The 21,985-nt window shown below is 43.2% G+C and overlaps 1 protein-coding gene across 2 annotated transcripts in view; it reads left to right on the top strand.

Annotated features, from left to right (window-relative positions):
• Positions 1-219: 219 nt before the first annotated feature.
• DPY19L4 (dpy-19 like 4) overlaps positions 220-21,985 on the top strand; it is a 43,264-nt gene continuing 21,498 nt past the window's right edge. For both annotated transcript variants that reach the window (XR_014790044.1, XM_084849111.1), the window contains exons 1-10: positions 220-432; positions 6,551-6,658; positions 11,043-11,167; positions 12,247-12,337; positions 13,366-13,487; positions 15,383-15,528; positions 17,065-17,188; positions 19,686-19,820; positions 20,404-20,535; positions 21,637-21,735. Coding sequence is in view for 1 of the 2 variants with exons in the window: in XM_084849111.1 (XP_084705237.1) it covers positions 423-432; positions 6,551-6,658; positions 11,043-11,167; positions 12,247-12,337; positions 13,366-13,487; positions 15,383-15,528; positions 17,065-17,188; positions 19,686-19,820; positions 20,404-20,535; positions 21,637-21,735 (1,092 nt within the window). In the remaining variant the exon portion in view is untranslated. The remainder of the gene's footprint in view (positions 433-6,550; positions 6,659-11,042; positions 11,168-12,246; positions 12,338-13,365; positions 13,488-15,382; positions 15,529-17,064; positions 17,189-19,685; positions 19,821-20,403; positions 20,536-21,636; positions 21,736-21,985) is intronic.

Raw genomic sequence — 21,985 nt, 5'->3', positions numbered from 1 at the left:
TTCTACCCAGTGAGGATTCGCTTCCTATTTGGGATTTGGTTAATGAATGAACTCGCATCGCAAGAATGACACAGGAGTAAAGAATTAGGAATTCGTTGATTGGTTTGCATCTAAGGTTGGTTTCAGGGCGGAAATGGTGCGCCCAGACCTGGCTTTGCCTCGGTACGTGCACGAAATCTCTTCCGCCTGCTCCCTCAATCCTTGAGTAGGACGTTCCGTGTGTCCCTGAAGTAAAGAGATGCTGGCTCGGCAACAGGGGCACTAACAGGAAGTGAGAGGCCGCCTCTCCTGCGTCGGGGGGGGGGGGTGTGTGCTCGAGAGGGACCAGGCGCTTGGAAGGAGGGACGGGAGACCCGACTGCTTAGCGCTGGATACGCCGGCGGGAGCAGCAGCTTCGAGCTCATTCACAGAACTGGTTGGAGATGGAAGAAGGTGAGCCCTTTGTGTGAGACTCCCTTTCCGTTCCGCCCCCCCCCCCCGCCGCCAACTTGGGGGCCAGCACAGAAGCTGCAGGGGTCAGCGGCTGGGCGATTCGAAAGGGGGCCACTGAAATGCAAGGAGAAACTTGGGCACTGGGAAGTATAAGGGCTTGTTTGGAATGCGAGAATGACCGAAGGATGTTGGCATTTCTCTATGAAGTTTTGCCTCTGAATTTTGCAAATAATTTCTGATCTCAAGTCCAATCTTTATCATGTGGGCAGGTGACAAAAGTCATCGGTTTGTGTTTCTACGGTTTGCTTTGCAGATTACACGGTTGTATTCAGACAGCTGAATGAGTACACGGTTGTATTCAGAGTGAAATCTGCATGTCAGAACTGCACATGCACAAAATGTACATGTAATGATGAGCTTGTGCGAAAATTTAAAAGGCATGAAGGACAAAGACAGCCAAAAAGTGCCAAGACATATTACAGCAGTCGTCTCCAACTTGGCGGCCCTTATATGTTTTGGACTACAACTCCCAGAATCCACAACCAGCATGACTGCTAGTGGTTGTGCTGGCTGTGAATGATGGGGATTGTAGTCCAAAACATTTGAAGGGCACCAGGTTGGAGAAGGCTGCTATAATATGTCTTGGCACTTTTTGTCTTTCTTTGTCTTTCACGCGTTTTAAATTTTAATTAACTTTTAAAACATGCAACCTGCCAATATGACTTCATGGAGCCCCCAGGTTGGTTTCTAAATGCAATAAATGCCAATAAAATAAAATTTAGAACTCTATAACTATATTAAATAATCTATCTTAAGCTGCCTTAAGGATCATTTGATCGAAAGGCAGGATATGAATCTTCTAAAATTTAGAATTCAAATAACAAATAAAATAGCATATTGTGTAGAGAAATTAGCATCAGTAGAGCACAATGTATTCCTACAAAACCCTGTCTGATCGATTCTAGAAAAAAACCCTAAAGGTGTAATCGTATGCATGTTTGGACAGAAAAAAAGTCCTACAACTCCCAGCATTCCTGCAACAGCACTAGCAGTTGTAGGATTTTCTGTCCGAACATGCAGAGGATTACGTACGAAGACACTTGCCACCTTGTTAGGCAACGTTCCCATCTTCAAGGCTAAAACAAAAAGATCTTCACCAGCCTTTTGAAATAAAAACCAGCATGGCCTGGCAGGTGTATTTGAGAAGGGTGTTCCAAAATGGGAGAGCTATTACAGAAAGGGCCTGGGTATTTATCATCAATTTAGCCTCTGGTAAAGATGAAACTTTGAGCAGAAGCCCACCAGATGACCTTGGCATGTGGGGTAGCTTTTATGGGGTTAGGCATAAACTGGATCAAGGTCATTTAGGGCTTTAAAGGTGAAAGCCAGCACTTTGAATTGTGTTTGGAAACAAATTGTAAGCTAATGCCAGATCTCCTAGCATGGGTTTAATGTCCTCTGAGTGGGTGATAATAAGCAAGCTGCCATGCTTTGAGTTAGCGGAAGTTTCAGAACAATTTTCAAAGACATCTCTGTGTACAGCGTGTTGTAATAATTACTAACAGTGTGGTCCTATGCATCTCCACTCATGGCTTACTTCTATTAAGCTCAATGGGACTTACTCCCAGGTACATGTGTCTAAGCAGCCTTCTCCAACCTGGTGCTCTCTGGATGGTTTGGACTTCAGCTGCCATCAGCCCCAGCCAGTGTGGCTAATGGTCACAAATGCTGGGAGCTGTAGTCAAAAACATCTGGAGGGCACCAGTTTGGAGAAAGCGGGTGTATGGGATTGCAGCCTAAAGCATGTGCCATGGTAGCCATAAATCTATATTGTCCGTTTTATGTAACATGTGAAACTTCTTCAAAAGATGTACCCCAAATAATCTTACAATGTATAACTACATTCATATCAATGAAGATATATATGTAAGGAGGCTAATATAAAAACAGAAACTGTTCTTCATTTACATACTGGATTTTTATATATTGTTTAATAGTTTATTTCTATGGAAACTCTTCCTTGAACTTCTCTCCCCAGTGGAACCCCCCCCCCCGACATCCCCCCCACCTAATTGCTGTGTGTGGGGAGTGATTGGGGGCCAGACGTTCCAAAGCATGGGGAGGTTTAACCCTTCCTTTCCTATCTGTGACACAGCCCCTCAAAATTGCTCTTCCAGTGCCTCGATTGGGCATTTTAAAAGCTTCAATTGGCTCTCATGGAAGCAGTTAAAAAGCCTAATTGCCTGTAGAGGGGCAATTACAGGGGTTGGTGTCAGAGCATGCAGAGAGGGGAGGGTTAACCCTATTCTCCATAGTTACAATGCTTCCCCCAAAATCGCCCTCCCTGCGATTTTTAAAAAGCTTGTATTGATGTCAAAGGAAGCTTTTAAAAAGTACAATTACAGCGGGGAGGGGGTTGTGGGCTTGATGGGGAGGCCCCTCACTGAATCCTGCCCCAAGGCTGGGAGTTCCCTATCTCTTGCCTTATTCCTTCAATTAGATCAGTATCATGCATGTCCAAACTGCATGGCATAGAGATCATACTCTGTAATAACAAGTTTCTTCAGCCTTTGAGTCAAAGGGGGAAGGAGCACATTGATGAGCAAATAAACCGCAGCTTATTTTCCCTATTTCTGGTTTGTTTCTCTTCTGCCCATTCTGCCAGCCGTCAAAGCAGTTTCTTTTTCAGGCTGCTCTTGCTGGGTTCCTCTCTTTCAGGGCAGACAGCAGCACAAACAAGCTAGGGATAAACCACAGTTCTGGGTTCAGACATCATGACAAGCCCTGGCTTAAACAAGCCAGACTTCATAAACCAACCATAAACCATGGCTTTTCTTTGTGGTTTGTGGCTGGTTAATAAACCATGGTTTATTTGAGGGGATGGTTTCAGACAGGACAACAAGCCAGATTTCACCCCATGGCTTTTGTATGAACCAGGCCACTAACGGAAAGAAATGATGTTGGTTTTTTAAGAGTGGCCTTATTACATCGTAACACTTCTGGCTTTGTTGCACAACCTGGTGTCACTCAAAACAGGTTTGTTTAGTTTTGTGAATATTTTCACCCTCAGGGATCAGGGTACTGTATTTTAGATATCCTAAGCATCTTGACTGGCCAGGCTCAGGGGTGGGGAGAAAGGAGATCTGGATCTACTGGTAACCTGGTGATGATTTTTCAGTAGAACAGCAAGGATTTCTGGATCCCAATTATTTAATGCTGATGTAATTCCCTTTCTCTGGGCATGCAGTAACATAATGTCCTTTCTCTGGGCATGTGCAAGGTACCACCATACTGACATGAGATTATCTCAGTCTTTCTTAGTATTTCCAGATGAATGAGTTTTCTTTTTTTCATGCCAATGGGTGTGTAGGTTCCTTGGACTTCCAGAGCCTGGTAAAACCATTTCATAAGGCTGGGCTGGCGAACCTCTTCAAGCCCAAGGGCTGAAATCAGTTTTGGAGATGCTCTCAGGAGCCGTATTCCAGTGGTGGGGTGGGGCAAAGGCAAAAGGGGCAGGACCAAATCCACTCCAAATGCCAGTATATTTCGGCTTAAAGCACTTACTGCATTTCAACCTTTTAGAATGGAGGGGGGGGGGACTGTGGAAAAGCCAGGAAACCACCAAACAATCAGTAGTTGGGGGAAAGGGGGTGGAGCCATCTGGAGAACCCTGGAGGGCCAGATCCCAGGAACAGTGGATTTGGCCCTTGGACCTGAGGTTCCCCACCCCTGTCATAAGAAGAACCTTGCTGCATCAGGCCAAAGCCCAGAAGTTGCCAGCCAGGTGTCTCTCTGAAGCTTGTAAACAGGGCAAGAATACAACATGCTGTTGATTGTCCCAGCATCCAGTATTTGGAGATGCTTTTGCCTCTGCACTTGGACATTCCACTTAGCTATTGCAACTTATTATGGCTAATAGTTCAATGGTTTTTCCCAACTTCCTTGCTGGGGTCTTTTGAAATGCTAGCAATACTAATTATGTGATGGAGTGAAAATAAAATCTTGGATCTATTTTTAGCACTTACCTTCCTTGACTTTTATTTCACCTTGCACAAAGTATTCAGGAGTGAAAACAACATCTATGTTATGTCGTTATTATTGTTTTAAGCTGCAGTGAATTAAACGGAAGTAGCATGCCTGTATATTTTGGTAACAGTTCACTGGTCTGTAAAATCGACGTGTCCCTAATTTAGCTGACTGGTCTATGTTTGACGTAGAATGTGGACGTTTTAATGTTTTCCATTTTGGGCTTCGTGTCATCAGTAGGAAATTCAAAGCTTAACTGTGTGGAAAAAGGTTAACTTGCCTGATCTCATTTGTGTGCTGTAAAATAGCCAGCAGGATTTAACTGTAGTGTGCAAAGATGCATCTTATTCCTAGGAGATCACCTGCAACAAAATGTTACAGTGTGGAGGGCTCCCTGTTCAGGATTCCAGCCACTCCATTCCATTCCCCCTCCTTGGTTTTCCAGTGTCACCCCCCCCATGTTTTATTATAATATTTGGATCTCACCTTTTGACCCCTCACTGGCTCCCCAAGGTAGCTCATAACATTAAAGCAATGTACAATCTACAAAACAAAGTCACGGCAGGAAAAGAAGAAAAAGAAAAGCTAAAAATTAGAAGTCAGATATCATAATCACAGAGGGGGTGAGGAACAAAATCGAACCAAAGGAGCACTGGACCCAAACGGTTTTGGAAGGATGTCAAAATAGTATAAAGAGAGGAGCAATCAGACCTCCCAGGTTATTTTTTTTCTCTTTAAGTATTTCTGTACTGCTTTTCAGGGCAGAACACCCTCTCAAATAAAGTCATAAAACAATGTAAAAGATAAAATGTAGACATCACAATAATGACATAAAAACATTCACTCCACACCAACGATAAGTAGCAGCAGCAGTTAAAATGGCAGCTTAAAATCAACATCCTTATTCGATTAAAAGCAGATGTAAACAACTAGTTCTTTAGATTCATTTAAAAATATTTAATGAGTGAGCAAAGCATACTTCCTGTGTGAGAGAGTTCTATAATGTCAGGGCCACCAGTAGAAATTCCCTTTCTCTTGTGCCTGCCAAATCTGATGGATTTTACTGGCAAGCCCGTGAGCAGGTAGAGTGAGGCAGTTGCCTCAGGCAGAAGGTGCTGGGAGGTGGCAGCAAGGTGTTACAGGAAAGACTTGTGTGCCATTTGGCCTGCTCTGTGCCCCCCAGTTAGCCTGCTGCCTTCAGGTGCACTGGAGGATATTATCCCATCATGAGTATTTAAGGCAGATTTATCTGCCAGTCCAGCCAGCTTCCCTACATGGAATGGGGGCGGGCACCATGTCATCCTTCGCTTCAGGCAGCAAAATGTCTTGGGCCGTTCCTGCCACCGTGGCGGGTCTTAAGCCCTAGGCAGGCTTATATACTGCAGGTAGTCTTTCAGTAACCAGGGAAGTTACGGGGTTGCACAGCTTGCAGCTGAAAAGGCCATGTCCCAGCCAACCAGGCTTCTGCTAATGGCAATGGAATGCAAGCAGGGCCTCTAACTAGGATAGTGGGTGAGCAGTCTCCTGTGGGTCAAGGCGATCCTTCAAATATTCTGGTCCCAAGACATTTAGTGCATGGGTGAGCAACTTGTGGCCCTCCAGATGCTTTGTCCTACAACTCCCATCAGCCCTGGTCAGCATAGCCAATGGTGAAGGATCATGGGAGTTTTAGGCCAAACATCTGGAGAGCCACAAGTTGCCCACCCCTGATTTTAGTGGGCCATGACTGACACTTGCAATTATGCAGTGTTGTGCTAATATATGTGTATGTGGATAGGCACGGGCACATAATTAGAAAACTTGAGTTATGTAATGGGATTTTTATGTGCAATAAATCCTTGTGTGCTGTGGTGCTTGTATAATTTAAGCTGCAGTCATATGCATACTTTGCTAGGAGTAAGCCCTATTGAACTCTGTAGGACTTACTTCTGAGTAGACATGCCTAGGATCGTTAAATACTGTGTGGAAGCCAGCAGCACAATCCTATACATGTCTACTCAGAAGTAAGTCCCATTGAGTTCAGCGGGGGTTTAGTCCCAGGAAAGTGTGCATAGGATTGCAGCCTAAGAATAACTTCTGGATATGTTGTCAGGAGCTGTAGAACTGAGGCAAAGAAAAAAGCTAAACTGTGCAGAACCTGAAGAAAAACATCCCGAAAAAAACAATGAAGAAAGCAAAAAGTCAAAAAAATCTACGAGATGTAAGTCGTCTTTCTCTTAACATTTCAAATGTAAGATTTTCTGTTTCTTAACATTTCACTTGTTTAATACTAAAATTGTATATATGTATAAGTTCGCTATTCTTTTGTTAGAATATGTGAAAATCTTTACGTTGGAAAAAGCATATGGTTGTAGCATGCTGTGTATTAGTGCAGCCTTGTAAATAAGGCCACAAAAGTTACTAGCCTGCATAAAAAATGGCTAGCCTGCTATGAGGCTAGTGCTGGCAGCGGAGGAGGGAAGTCACCTCCTCGCATTCTGCTTGGAAAAACAGGCTACTTGCCTATTAGGCAAACTAAAAAAAAAAAATGGCTTGTATCAAGCAAGCTGGCGGATCACTCCATCCATCCTCTGCTGGCCTGGTCGTTTGCCTCCATGGAATTCCTAGTCGCCTGTGGTGAGTACTTAAATACAACGCTGTACTTGTTGCTGACTTCACAAAATCCGGCTGTTGAACTGCAGTTCATGCTGGTTTCACATTTACTTTCCTGAAAAGCAGCCTACTAGCCAGAAGCATAGTGGTACATTTTGAAGTAGAGGTGCTCATCGTAACATTTCCCATAGCCATGCAATTCAGGCAATGGTGTTAATCCATACATAGGAACAAACCACCCACAACCCTAAAACAGCCCATGGGTTCTGGGTGGCTTGTCAAGTACCCCAACAGCCCACCCTCGCCAGGTTCACACATAATGAAAAGCTGCAGCAGTGAGGGCTTTGGACTGCCAACCTGGTGCCCGTGGGTGCCACAACCCACTGTGGCTAATAAGCCATGGTGGGCTGTGGAGATCAGCCTTTTCTGCTCTGGCAGCTGCTTTGTGGAATGATCTATGTTCTGCGGTATGTCAGGTCTCAGTGCTGGTGAATGTTAACATTTATTGAAAATGTATGTCTTTGCTTTGGTATTCCTCCAGCCAGGAGCTCTCTTGAATGCTCTCTGTTATTGTGTATTGTATTGTATTGTATGGTGTTTTAATTTTAAACCAGTTCGGGATTTGTGCAGGTGAGAAGTGGTGTACAAACATTACTAATAAATAAATAAATGCTTTGTGAATGTGGAATAGTTAGAGGTTCCTAGTCTCTCGTCACAAATCTTAAAACTACTGGGGTTCCTTAGTTGGGAGCCAAAATGGCTGAATCACCTTGAAACCGGCTTAGATTTGTAGTGTAAGGGGCATGCCCTAAAGGAAAAAATACTGGTGTTTTGCACTTAATAACCTTCAAGAGTTTCTTTAAAAAACCCTTTTAAATTAAAAGCAGATTGTAGGGGTTGTGATTTTTTGAGTAGAGGAGGACGGAAGAGAGAAAAGAAACGTTTAACCATTTTTCATACTGGACACTGTTTTGCTCAGAATCAAGCCCCTCCCTAGAAGGTTCCAGATGCATAATCATAGAATAGTAAGGTTGGGAGGGGCCTAAAAGACCATCAAGTCTGAAGCTGAAGATGCTCTGGGGCAATGGCTACCACAAGGTACATGGACCCCCTGCTTTGCCTATATGCTTTCATAGTTGCATAGTGGGGGGCAGGCAGGGAGAGATTGCTAGATGGGGGATTCATAGAGGGACACAAGAAGGAGATACTGCAGCACGTATCCATTTCATCATGATTTGATCACACAAGTCAGCAAGGAGGCGGGGACTCCTGCATTTATGCCTAAATATGCATAGGACAGGCCTTTGCAACAGACTGACTGTGTTTAAAATGAAATAATTAGATCCTTAAAATTCACAAGCAGAGCATAACTAGCCTGTAAGCCTGATGTAAGCATAATGCTTGAATATTTAGAATATTTTCTAAATTTTTATCTTTGCTGTTTTAAATCTGTATTTTAAACTCCTGTACTGCTGCTAGGTTTTATTGTGGTTGTATTGTTATATTGTGGTTTTAATGTTCTATATATTTTAAATTGTTTTATTGTGTGTTGTTTGGTTTTAATTTTTGTGAACCGCCCAGAGAGCTTCGGCTATTGGGCGGTATAGAAATGAAATAAATCATCATCATCATCATCATCATCATCATCATCAAGTCCAACCCCATAAGTACCCTTGTAAACACTCCTATAGAGTTCCAGAGGAAGAAAAACGTGTGTGTGTGTGTGTATTTTAAGCAGAAAATTGGGGAAGGATTGAGCATCCCTGCCTCATTACCCCTCCACTCAAAATTGTAGCCTCCCAAGGCTTCTTTGTATTGTAAAAAACCAAAAGCCCCCAATTTGTGATGGCTTCATTATACACATTTGCCATGTAATGTGTAGTTTTGCCTCTCAGTATCCATTTGCTCCAGGAGGTTGAGAGAACCTGAATCCGTTTTATTAATCTGAGAGAGCTCAAGCATGAATTAAAGAACTAAATTGTTTAAAAAGAAAGAATGAGAAGTTCTAAATTGGTTGTCATGCTATGACCAAATGCCTAGCAATTTTTCTTAAACATAGGTTTAAGAAAACAGCTGTGAGTGGGTGGAGAATTACTATATATAAAATACAAGCAAGTTCTACTTGTTGATTTTGTAGTAAGATATTAATGGGAATTATGTTTTTTACATATGTCTATTTTCAAGGGATGTGCCTTAGTTTCTTTGCACCCTGAAGTGTTTTTTTTTAAACCATTCAGAATAATCAGCAATCTAGTTGGACTGAAATGACTTGACATATGCATGGAATACCAACATCTGCTAACTAAGGGCTGGTTCACACATTAATGTTCTTCGCTTGATGATAGCAGCATCAAGTGATAACATGCACGTGTGTGTCAGCATTCATGGAGCAAACACCACAGATGGAACTTTCCATCACATCATTGTAGACCAAATGCTTTTCATTGGACTTAGTTCATACATCTAGGTGTTGGTATGTATATGCGGGGAAACAGCAAGAGGGGAAGGCAATTACGTGTCCCAAAACAAGAGAAAATATTTTCAGGTGCCTGAGAAAACGTTTATTCTGCTCAATGCATTTTGGAAAGAAATGTCCTTCAGGGGCTGCAATTAAAATTCCATTATAAAGCATTGTTAACATTTTGTAATACTCCTAAGAAACTAAACATATATGAAAAGTTGCAATAATTAATATTATCCACTAAATCCACAATTTGCAACATTTATAAAACATAACCATTAAAAGAAATTGTTGTATTAACACTATTATTTGATATTCAGTCTAATTTTTTGCATCCACCTACGTGTGTGTAGAAACACACCAAAATATTAAGGTAGAAAAGCTTCCCATTAGTTAGACAGCTTGCAAAAATATCTGCAGTATATCTAATACATCATTGCAAAACATTATTTGTTCTAAAACTGTCCTAAAATCTGTAAACATGTCCAAAAAGGTACTGTACTAAAATGCATTTACAATTTACAACATTTATAAGACATAACCATTAAAAAGATTTTTTTGCTTTGGATAATTTTAGATAAAAGTTATAATTTATTGCCTTTACCTAGTAATATGTTAAAACACACCCACATGTTGAAATATAAACACTTTCCTTTCACAAGACTGCTTACATACACAACTAAGGTGAATCTGATACAGTAGACTCCCTTGGCTGATAAAACAAGCCATTCCTTTAACACTGAACCTTTATAGCCTTATATAACATTTTTTTAAAAATGGTTATGTTGTATACTTGTTGCAGATTGTGGATTCAGTGGATAATGTTAATTACTGGAACGTTTCATATCTGTTTAGTTTTTTAAGAGTATTACAAAATGTTAACAATGCTTTATAATAGAATTCTACCTGCAGGCTGTGAGGAAGGAAATTTCTTTCCGAAACATGATGGGCAGAATAAAAGTTTTTCAGGCACCTGATAATATTTTCTATTTTGTTTTGGGGCATGTGTATGTGGACCTGCTCCAAGATTGTGTTTAAAACACTTCTGGATGTGTCATAAAGCCCATTCCTACACATTAGATGTTTGGTAACCAGAAAGTTATCAGCAGGAACCAATTAGCCGTCTTGAATGCCATTTTTCTTGGTAGAAAGATGGGATACAAATCAAATAAATTACTTAATTAAAATATGGCAGTTGTCATGGAAAACTTAGAGGACCCATTAGGAAGCTAGAGGACCTGTTAGGAACATTACTGTTGTTCTCAAACCAGAACAGTAGACGAGAAACACCTGACTCCATCCAGACATCTCTTAGTTCAGCATCACTTAGAGGCTATATTCAGTAATGACACCATCTACACAACAGCAGCTACAGGCTCTTGGAAATGCTTGATCAAATCAACACTACTGGCTGGTGATAGGAATGCTGGATGAAATGGACCATTGGTTTGATCCTGAAAGACTGTTCTTTATGCTGAAAAACTACAGCTTCCAGATGGCTTTATGTGATGTTGATAACATTCCTTTACAGATGCCTTAATACCACGTTTTGCAAAGCTTTTCTTTGGCTGTCTTGCGGCAGTTGTAAGTGGGATGATGTATGCCATATATCTCTCGACGTACCACGAACGCAAATACTGGTTCTCTGGCAGGCCGGTAAGGAAAGAATAATTAAGAACAATACAGAAGAGACTCCTGTTATTTTATACAGGAACAGGGCTGGCATGTGGAATAAATAAACGGGGCTGCTTCTGTAATGTCTAGGGTTGAGAGGGTGCAATAAGCCCCCAGGATGGGACTCCTTATTACCTTTGTCTCTAGTCTCCTTGTTGCTGCATAGCCTCACTAATCCATCTGTAAAGAGCTTAAACGTCCCTTTCTCCTCATCCCACAACTTATCTATGCCATCAGCCGTGCCCATCCTGGTGCCCTCCAGATGTGCTAAACTACAACTCCCCTCATGCATGCTGGCCGGGGATGATGGCTATTGTAGTCCAGCACATCTGGAGGGTGCCCACGGCCATGCTGGTTGGGGTTGATGGGAGTTGTAGTCCAGGACATCTGGAGGGTGCCCGTGGCCATGCTGGTTGGGGTTGATGGGAGTTGTAGTCCAGCAGGGTAATATATAGCCATCATGACTAGTAGCCTTATCCTCCATTGGTCTAATTCCCTTTAAAAGTTGTCCAAGTTGGTGGCCATCACTACATCTTGTGGTAGCAAATTCCATAGCGGAACTGTGGGCTGTATGAAGAAGTACTTACTTTTGTCTGCCCTAAATTTCCCACCAATCAGCTTCATGGGATGACCCCGGCTCCTGGTATTACCAGACAGGGAGAAAAATGTCTCTCTATCCACTTCCTCCACACCATGCATAATTTTGTATTGGTCCGTCATGTCTTCCCTCGCTTGACTTTTTTCTAAGGTAAACAGTCCCAGATGTTGTAACCTTTCCTCATGGGCAAGTTGCTCCAGCCCCTTGGTTGTTTTGGTTGAAACTGATACCCTAGAATGATTTCCACGATTGTGGTGAGTAAGCTTGCTGTCACGATCATCAGGAAGCTGCAGCTGTAGCCACATGCTACCCAGGTCTCTCCCATGAATGGAAATAGCAGTGTCCATTTCCCCCCAGGATTTTCTTACAAATATAGCCCGCCTAAAAGTACAATAGATAGTCTTTTATTCCAGCAAGCAAAGGTAAAAGGTGAACATAATTTTGTTTTGTTTTTCTCTTCTAGGAGCTTGAACGAGAAATCACATTTCAGGGTGATAGTGCCATTTACTACTCATTTTACAAAGAATTGTTAAAGGCACCTAACGTTAAAAGAGGTAAGGGAAATACACTTGCTAAACAGTGAGCAAGAAAAATCATACAAAGTAGTACTCGGTAGCTTCTTGTTTTGGCCAGTGTGTTGGGGATGGGGTGTGAAAGCATGCAAACTTTCAGACTACACAGAGCTCTTGAACAGGTAGAACTGAAATGCTTGTGTAACTCAGAGTTTGCACATTCTCTTACCCACTGCAGGCTGGCCCATCAGTTTTACCTATCTATTTTATCAGTTGTTCTCTGGGATCATCTTTTCCTAATCCTATTAGGATTAGATATTCTAATCCTATTTTTCCCAGTGGTCTGGGAAAATCTTTCCAATGGTCAGACTAAGGAGGGATGTACACTTGATTAGTTCTTGAATGGGGTCCACAGGGAATCCTATGTTAGCCTCTGTGAGATTTCTTTAAAAAGAGCAAGATAAACATTTTTCTTTGTCCATAGGAATTTAGATATCTCTAAATTCCGTTGAAACCAGTGAATGTTTAGAATACAGTTCAGCAGCTGAGGGTATTTTTCTCTGGATGGTGCTGCTACACATAGATTAAATCAGGGCCATGGTGAATTGCAAGTTAGGAGCCAGATTTCAGAGTAGGCATAGTGAAGCTTGGAGTGTGTTGTCCAGGGAACTGAGGGCTTTATTGCATGACTGATAAGCCATCGGTTGTCTGTCAAATTCATCATCAACATGGGAGTGCAGTTTTTTTTTTTTAGCAGAACAAGTATTAGAAGGAAGGTGCTTGGATTATCTACTTCCCCAAAGAAGTACATGTAGATTCTCTCCAGTAAATCAGTCTAACATTGCTGTTTTATGTTCTCTATGAATATTCTGAGATGGCATCCTGCAGCTTTTGCAATTAGGGATGTTGCTGAAATTCCGAAATTCCAAGCCAGGGAGATACCGTACATCTTTAGAAGTAGCAATCACAGCATAGCAGAAGTAAATATTGCAGAAACCTTGGTCCTGAGAAGTTGCATAAATAATATAGATTGTTTCTCTCCACACACACCCCAACCCCCGCATCCTCAGGCATCTATCACCTTACCCATGACAACAGAACTCTGTCGCTGAAGACCATGAATGCAGTGCGACAGATGACTTTGTATCCAGAGATGATTGCCAGCATCTTATATCAAGCATCTGGCAGTGAAGTATGCACCTGTCTCTTGCTTTTATTTACAGTCCTGAGTGACAAGTAGAAGGGATGTGTGCTGCTTAGAGGAACTGGCTTGTTTTTCTTCAGAGCATTAATTCTGCAGGCTCCATGACTGCATGCCAAGCTGTTGGAGGACCGCTGCACTGTGCATTGACTGTTCTCCTTGTACTCAGAGAAAAAAAAGTGCAACCCACTCTGTGCTGTGTAAATTGCCCCTCTTAAATGACTCAGAGAGACAAGCATATAAAAGGCAAATCCTAAAACCATTATGGGTGCTATGTATACCAAGATATCTGGCTTCAGTTTTACTTGTAATAAGGCTGCCTTAACGTGGACAAGGGGCATGTTGAAGTATTCTGTCTCTAAAACGGGCCAGGGATGCAGCTCTTCCTTTTTTGCAGATGCCAGGTCACGCATAGAAACATTACCCGGTGAAGTGCGTGAGCTTTAAGCCGGCGAGTCCTTGATTCAAATCTTGACCCTACTGTGAACGTCCAGTCTTGGGCAAGTTCACTTTCCATCAGCCTTGGTTCCACTTCCTAATCTGCAGTGTGGGATACTGCTAGCCTATCTAACAGGGCTGTTTTAAAGGCCACCAAGGGAATGCATGTGAACCACCATGAGCACTTCAGATGCAGAATATCACGCTGGGCTGGCCCTACTATTAGGCAGAGTGAAGCATTTGCCTCAGGCAGCAAATGCTGCAAGGCGGCAGCAAGGTGTTGGAGGAGAGACCTGTGTGCTGTGTATTCTGCTCCATGCTCGCTAAGTTAGCCTGCTGCCTTCAGGTGCAGTGAAGGATGCTGTCCCATCATCAGTGTTGAAGACAGGTCCATCTGCCAGTCTTCTGATGAGGTGGGAGGGGGCTCCCTCTTGTTCTTTGCCAAATGCCTTGGGCTGGCCCTAATATCAGGGGTGTTGAACCTCAGACCAGTAGGCCGAATCGAGCCTGCTTGGGGTATCAGTCTGGCCATCTAGGGTTCCCCTTTTCCTCAACCACTGATTGTTCGGTGGTTTCCCGGCTTTTGCATGGTTTCCCCATTCCAAAAGGTTGAGACATCTCTCCTAAGGCTTAGGTACTGGCAGTAAAAGCTTTAAGTCAAAAGATGCTGGTATTTTTGGCATTTTGGCGCCACCCCTTTGCCCCATCCACCACTGGAATGCAGCCCCCGAAACTGAATTTGGCCCTTGGGCTGAAAGAGGCTTTGACACCCCTGCACTACATAAATGCTACAGCAAATTAACATGTCTTATTATTGGGTTGGATCCAGAGCATCCCTTCTGCGAACGGAAGGGCTCTACAATCCAGCAGATAGATCCTCCCCAAGTCTCTGCATGGACGAGGTGATCTTGCTGATTCCACCTTCCCCTTAATCCTCTATGCTGTTCCAGGGGGTCCCCCAACCCTCTGGAGCACTTTTCAGAGGGCACAGGAGGAAGGGGGAATTGGCAAGAATCCCCTCCATTGAGTGCCTTGGCTGAATTGCGGAACACTTCCTGAAATGAAGGGACACTCTGGATCCAACTCCTCCTCCTCCTCTTCCTTTTTATTTTTATTATTATTAAACTGAAGTACACTTATGAGTTCCTTGAGACTTCCAGGTAAAAGTCTGTGTTTTATATTTTTGAGAAGTGACAAAGCCCCCATTATTTTTATGAGAAATCTCAATGGCCCACTCGAACAGTCCTCTTGTACAAGTCTTCTGATGCAGCTCCTCTCTTGCACCTAAGATGGTAGTCTTTGGAGACCACAGAAAATTGCCACTGGTGCTTCCCGTCAATTGTGTGGTACTTTGCTGCATTTGTGAATTTCAGTTAATGCAATCTAGTTCTGACTGCTGGTAATATAACCTGTTTTTTAAAAAAGATTTGTTAATCTTTAATTTTCAGGAAGTGATTGAGCCAGTATATTTTTACATTGGTATAGTATTCGGACTGCAGGGGATCTATGTGACTGCACTGTTCGTAACCAGCTGGCTTATGAGTGGGACTTGGCTAGCAGGGATGCTGACTGTTGCCTGGTTCATTATTAACAGGTAAAGCAAATCTTCATTTTTTAGAGAATTTGCAGTGCAATCCTAAGCCCCAGATCCATCGTCTGGAGGGATTTAGGAGAGGACTGGAAGTCCAACTCCACATTGGCAACCCCAGTTGCACTCATGGAAAGCTCTGCAGGTGTAGATCTGCTGGCAGTGGTGTTCCCATCAGTGATGGGTCCCAAACTGGAGCAATCCGTTTTGGCCTTGGATCTGTGAGATCCCAAGTCCTTCTGTTCCCCCAAGAGGTCCACATATCTGGCCCCTCAGCTACAACAGCCCGGAGATGGTGTACCCAATGGAGGCCGGTGGCTCTGATGTCAGTGGGGTGGTGAATCTGCTCCGGGTTTCAGTCAAAACCCGTCAGAACTCTAAAGGGAGCTATCTGAGGTGCGGAACCCATTTTGGGGCAGGGGTCAGCACCTTTGATAGCTCCTTTAGAGTTCTGAGTGGTTTTGACTGAAACCCGGAGTGAATTCAGCGCCCCACTGACATCAGAGCCACCAGCTTCCACTGGGTATACCTAATCCTTGGTTTCAAGGAGTGGGGGTGGGGGTGGAGTTCCAAAAAATAAAGATATGCTGAGCTAAAAAGCTCAGTAAAGCTGCCGCCCACACCTGCTGCCCTGGCCACATGAGCTGGCAGAGCTTTGGAAATAGTAGACGACCTGTCACTTTACCCTGCCCCCCAAATGGGCATGCTGGGTGGGGATGATGGGAGCTATAGTCCCAACACATCTGGAAGGCACCAGTTTGGGAAGGCTGAGTTAACTCTTTTGTTCTTGTCTCAAACTGAATGATCAACGGTATTCCTAATGTTTTCTTTTTTAAATTTTCTTTCTGTGCTCTGTTTGAGGGAAAGTTTATGAAAGTTTCCATTATTAACCAATGTATATAACTTCTGTGAAAGGTACAAACTGTGATTGGAGTTATTAAAAGTATCGGGCATACTGTGAGAATAAGGGTTAGAGTTGTGGCCAGTCATATTTTTTTCCATCCTCTCATTTTGTTGGTTATATTTGTATGTTGTTATGATTTTTATAGGTTGAAAAGTGTCTTGAAGTCCATGGCAGGGCATTGCTTTTGCAGGGCAAATGATAATATAGGAATTTAAATGTTATTGTCAAAGAACTCAGTGACATGTTTTACCCATAACACTAACCCATGGTTTAGTGAACTCATGGTTAACCCATGGTTTGTTGCCCTAGCCAGGGTTTGCCTGGCAGACGATTGAAAAAAATGCAGTTTGTTTTCTCATCACTGGGTGGTTTGTTTCCCTCTTCCTTTGCCCACTCCCTTCCGTTATCTCAAATGCCTTTGCAATGCTGTAGTATTGGTATGTAGAGCAGCCAGATTTTTTTAGCACTCTTGCCCGCTGCCTCTGTAGCCTGGTGAAACAACTCATGAAAAACCCACGGTTCTGGATTCACATGTAATGACAACCCATGGTTTAAACAACCAGGAGTTCACAATCCAGCTCAGTTCACAAAAGCAACTCAATGTTTTTGTTACTTTTTCTACCCTATACCTTCTTCAGAGCTGATACAACAAGAATAGACTACTCTATCCCTTCTAGGGAAAACTGGGCACTGCCATATTTTGCTTGTCAAGTTGCAGCTCTAACAGGCTACTTAAAGAACAACATAAACTCTTCTGCCGAGGTAAGTTGAAAATATTTAAAATGCAGATATAATAGTTTAAATAGGCTCCGTTCAGACATAACCTTGATCCAATAAAGAGCTTAATGCTCCCTCACCCTTCCTCCCCATGTGCATCCAGCTTTGATGAAGATATTGTGGCTTGTCAAAACATAGTTTCCAGAGATGTCTGAATGAGGAAACCATGGTTTAAGTGCTGTTCATAAAGCAGGGTCGGGGCCTGAATTGATATATTGATTCATAGGTGGCGCTTAAGTTGCAATTTCCTGGCCCATCTTTTCACTGTGCACTCCTACAGAATAACATCTGTCTCAAAGGCTCCTTTGTGAGACTGATGGGCTCTTGCTGGAATCATGTGTATCCCCATTCTTTGTTTTCAAAGGAAGTTTCTAGATCTCATGTTTGCAAAGGTGAATTTGAAAATGTGATGGCAAACATTTCTAATGTAAACTTCGCATACAAACCTGTTGCGTTACCATTTTTCGGGTCAGGTTTTGCTTGGCCCATCTCAAAGCAAGCGCTTGGAACACCATTTTGGCTGGGATTCAAAGAGCAATTTAGGCATGCACTGCACTTCTGTGTATACTGTAGGCTTTTTATTTTGTGTGTGTTTTGTGTGCGTGCTTTGGGGTTTTGTATGCGTTTTCCTGGGAGCAGCCTCCAAAGCAGCGTGAGGAAGCTGCAAAGATTCCCCTGGATTTTGGGAGTGACTTACTTCAGGGGTGGGCAGAACGTAGATCTCTAGATGTTTTGGACTTCAACTTTCAGGAGTCCTTGCCAGCATGGCCAGTGGTCAGGAATGCTGGGAGTGGAAGTCCAAAATATCTGGAGAACTACTTTCTGCCCAGCCCTAACTAACTTGGTAGAGTAGGCTTGGTGGTGGTGGTCAACGGAAGTGTTTAGACAACATGGAGTTCTGCATCTTGGTACTTGCACTCCTCTCACTGCTGTATTGTTCCTGTATCTCCCCTGTCTGTTCCCCTTATTGTGCTAGGGGCATATTTGAGAGAGCCGTATGTACTTATTTTTGTTACGGTACGATCTCAGCTAACAGATTAGTAAACGCGAGTTTGTTCGGGTAGTAAGCACTTTATGTTCCTCACCTGTCTTTAGGTTCCTATCCTTGTCTTTAAAAAAAATAATAACAACACTGCTTGCTGAAGAATGAAAAATGTAGTTAAGGTTGCAGTCTTATACACTCTTACCTGGGAATAAGTACCAATGAATTCAGTAGGACTTCTGAGTAAACCTGCAGTAACAAACATTTCCATTCTTCAGTACTTTCAAGGGCCCTTCCTCATGCTGGTGCTCAAAGCCCATGGAGTTCTATTCTAATAAAAATGCATTCAAGGTCATTCAAGACTTTATGTGTAAAGATGGATAAATTATGGAATGTGCTCCCTCAAGAACGTCAGTTGGCCCCACTCTCTCAGCTTTTAGAAAGGGTGTAAAGATGCATCTTTTCAATTTAGCCTTCTAAAACGTATTATGTAATGTTTTTACCATTTTAACGTTCTTGTTTTAATGGTTTTATGGTGTATGGTTTTATTGCTTTAAATTGTTGTACGCTGCCTTGATGGCTTTTTAACAGATAAGGCGATATCTGGGGGATGTTGACCTGGTGTTCAATGGGGCCTGAAGGACCAGGTCTGCAGTCTGGGGGTCATTTTAGACTCCCAGCTGTCTATGGAGGCTCAGGTGTCAGCCGTGAGCTGGGTGGCGCTGTATCAACTCCATCTCCATCTCCAACCTCCCTAACCATCAGCTCCCATCAGTAGTTCATGCCCTGGTCTCCTCTCGCCTAGACTACTGTAATGCGCTGTATGTGGGGTTGCCCTTGAAGGCGGTTTGGAAGTTGCAGCTGGTGCAGAATGCGACGGCCTGCCTGATTAAAGGCAGCCATTGACAAGACCACATCACTCCAGTGCTGAAGGAGTTTGCACTGGTTACTGGTTGTTTTCCAGGCCCAAATCAGGGTGTTGGCACTGATGTTTAAAACTCTATATGGTTCTGGCCTAGTCTGTCTTAAGGAGCACCTCCAACAACACCAGGGATGCTGCTCAATGAGATCAACCTTGGAAGGCCTTCTGTCTGTCCCATCAGCCAAGACAGTTAGGCTCGTGAGGACTAGGGAGAGGGCCTTTTCTGTAGTGGCCCCCACTCTGTGGAATTCCCTCCCTAGTGACCTCCACCATGCCCACTCTTTGATGAGCTTCTGCCGGGCTTTGAGAACCTGGCTGTTCAGGTGGGCATTTGAGGTGGGTTAGGTTGTTTTTTTTTTTAGAGCAATGTTGTTTTGTTTATTTGATTATGTAAATTTGTTGTATTTCGTGTTGTTATTTGTACTGTATGCCGCCTAGAGTGGCTGGGTAGCCGGCCAGATGGGCGGCTAATAAATCTAATAAATAAATAAATAAAATATATAAATGCAAATAAATGCAACGACAATGTGATTTCTCCCCCGCCTACTTTTTGCCATCCTCCCCCATCCCCCTTCTAGAGGTTTTGCTACTTGTTGGTGAGTGCTTCAACGTACACTTTTATGATGATGTGGGAATACAGTCACTATCTACTGTTTGTCCAGGCTGTCTGTCTCTTTCTGCTAGACATCACAGGCCTCACACAGACAGAGAAGGTATGTTGAACCTTGAAACTTATTAAATACTTGTTAATTTAGTTTTCTTTTTTCTTTTTTTGCCTGCCTTCTAGAAGCTTCATCTGTTAGTTCTGGGGCAGACACAGATTGTGCTAGGAGTAAAAGTTAAATATACAGAGTTGTATCCAACACTCTGCTAGTGAAAGGGAGGTTGTGGAAGCTGACTTCCCCCTCCCTCCTTCTCCCAGCATCCCCCGGAGCATCAGGGAACCATCCTGAATGGGATGGGTTGTGGCGTAAGGGCCTGAGGGGTATGGAAGGATCCCCCAAAGTCAGGCGGAGGCACCTTTCATGAGTGGGAGCTCCATCTGCTAGCGCAGGAGTGGGGGGCAACTTCTGGTCCTCCAGATACTTTGGCCTACAGTCCCATCAGCCCTAGCCAGCATAGCTAATGGTGAGGCATGATTTGAGTTGTGGGCCAGAATTTCTGTAGGGCCACAAGTTGCCCCCCCCACACTAGTAGAATGACACCATTAGATACAACCCAGCAGATTATTGTTTCTTGCAGCTGTTATCCTCTGTTGCTTAAAGGTTGAGGCCTTTTCTTTTTCCATCTCCGCAGGTACATGAGGTGTATAAAATTTACCTGTTTTCTCTCTTCCTGGGTTACATGCTACAATTTGAAAATCGCGCCTTACTGGTATCTCCACTACTAAGTCTTGCTGCGGCTGCTCTGCTGGCAAAATACCTGCAGGTAATAACTGGGACATCATTTGGGAGTTGTGCATTTCCCTCCAGCCTTTCCTCCAGGGAGCTCAAAATGGCGAACATGGCTTTCCCTCCTCCCCATTCTGTCCTTGCAATAACCCTGTGAGATAGGTTAGGCTGAGAGATGGTGACTAGCCCAAGGTCACCCAGAGAGCTTCATGGCTGAGTGGGGATTTGAACCTGGGTCTCCCCAGTCGTAGTCCAGGTAACCTTTTTGGTCCTGTGGGCACGTTTGGCCGTTTGAGAAACAGTCCTGGGTGCCACCACAAAATGGCTGCCATGGGAGGCATGGCTAGATGCAAAGTACAAGTAATTTGTCCAGAAGACTGAGAGCTGGTGTGGTATCGTGGCGAGAGTGTTGGACTGGAAGCTGGGAGATCCAGGTTCTAGTCGCCACTCAGCCATGGAAGTTCACTGGGTGACTTTGGACCAGTCACATACTCTCAGTCCAACCTACCTCACCGGGTTGTTGTTGTGAGGATAAAATGGAGACGAGGAGGATTATGTATGCTGCCTTGAGTTCCTTGGAGGAAAAAAGACGGGATATAAATGCAACAAACAAACAAACAAACATAAATACAAGGTGGGGGTGGGATCTAAGCCCCAACACATGAAACAACTCCTTTGTACTTGCTTATTATTGCCCTTCCTAACACCCCCGTTCTCTTTAGCATGCCCCGCCCCTCTTACCAGAGTCCCTTTTTCTTTTTCTCCATTTTCTTGTTGGCTAAGAATGCTGCAGAGATAACCATCAGCCTATGATCATCTGCCATCTTCATTACCTAAGAATATCTCTAAGACCCACGTGTAGCCCAGAGGCATTCATGGGAAATAAAGATGGCAGCTGCTGGAGGCCTCCACTTCTCTTTGAAGCAATCCCAGCTGCCAGGAAGAAAGTTTGCTAATTAAAAAATAAACTAGAAAGAGTAGGGGACCTCAGAAGGCACCAAGGAAGGTTTCCGGGAGGACACTGTTGCCCATGGACACCACGTTGCCTACCCCCACTCCAGCCACTTCACCACATTGCTTCTGCATCTGTTTGTATTGGTGTTTCTCTATAAAACTTAATAGTTGTTGTTTTTTGCAGATGAATACAAAAAAAGGGACACTTCTTTCAAGGATGCTGAAAGTCATTTACTTTTATTTGGTCTTCACAATAACAGTGACTTTGAATCTTGTAGTGAAGGTAAATTTTATTTAAAACAAATAATACTTTAATCATACACAATAATGCAAGCATTTGGCTGATTTATTTATTTATTTATTTATTTATTCTTGCATACCACTTGATACAACAAAATCCCTAAGCAATTTATATGCCAAAGTATTAAAATCATGATTAACATACTCCATTAATAACAATTTTAGCTACCACAAAAATAACACAAAATAAAAACAAACATAGAAAACAATAAAATGGAGCAGCATCATGATAT

This window comes from Heloderma suspectum, chromosome 4 (genome assembly GCF_057233095.1).
Source record: "Heloderma suspectum isolate Gila_16-S chromosome 4, 16-S_ref, whole genome shotgun sequence".
Lineage (NCBI taxonomy): Eukaryota > Metazoa > Chordata > Lepidosauria > Squamata > Helodermatidae > Heloderma > Heloderma suspectum.
The sequence above is the reverse complement of the archived record's forward strand: the minus strand, read 5'-3'. Positions and strand labels throughout refer to the sequence as shown.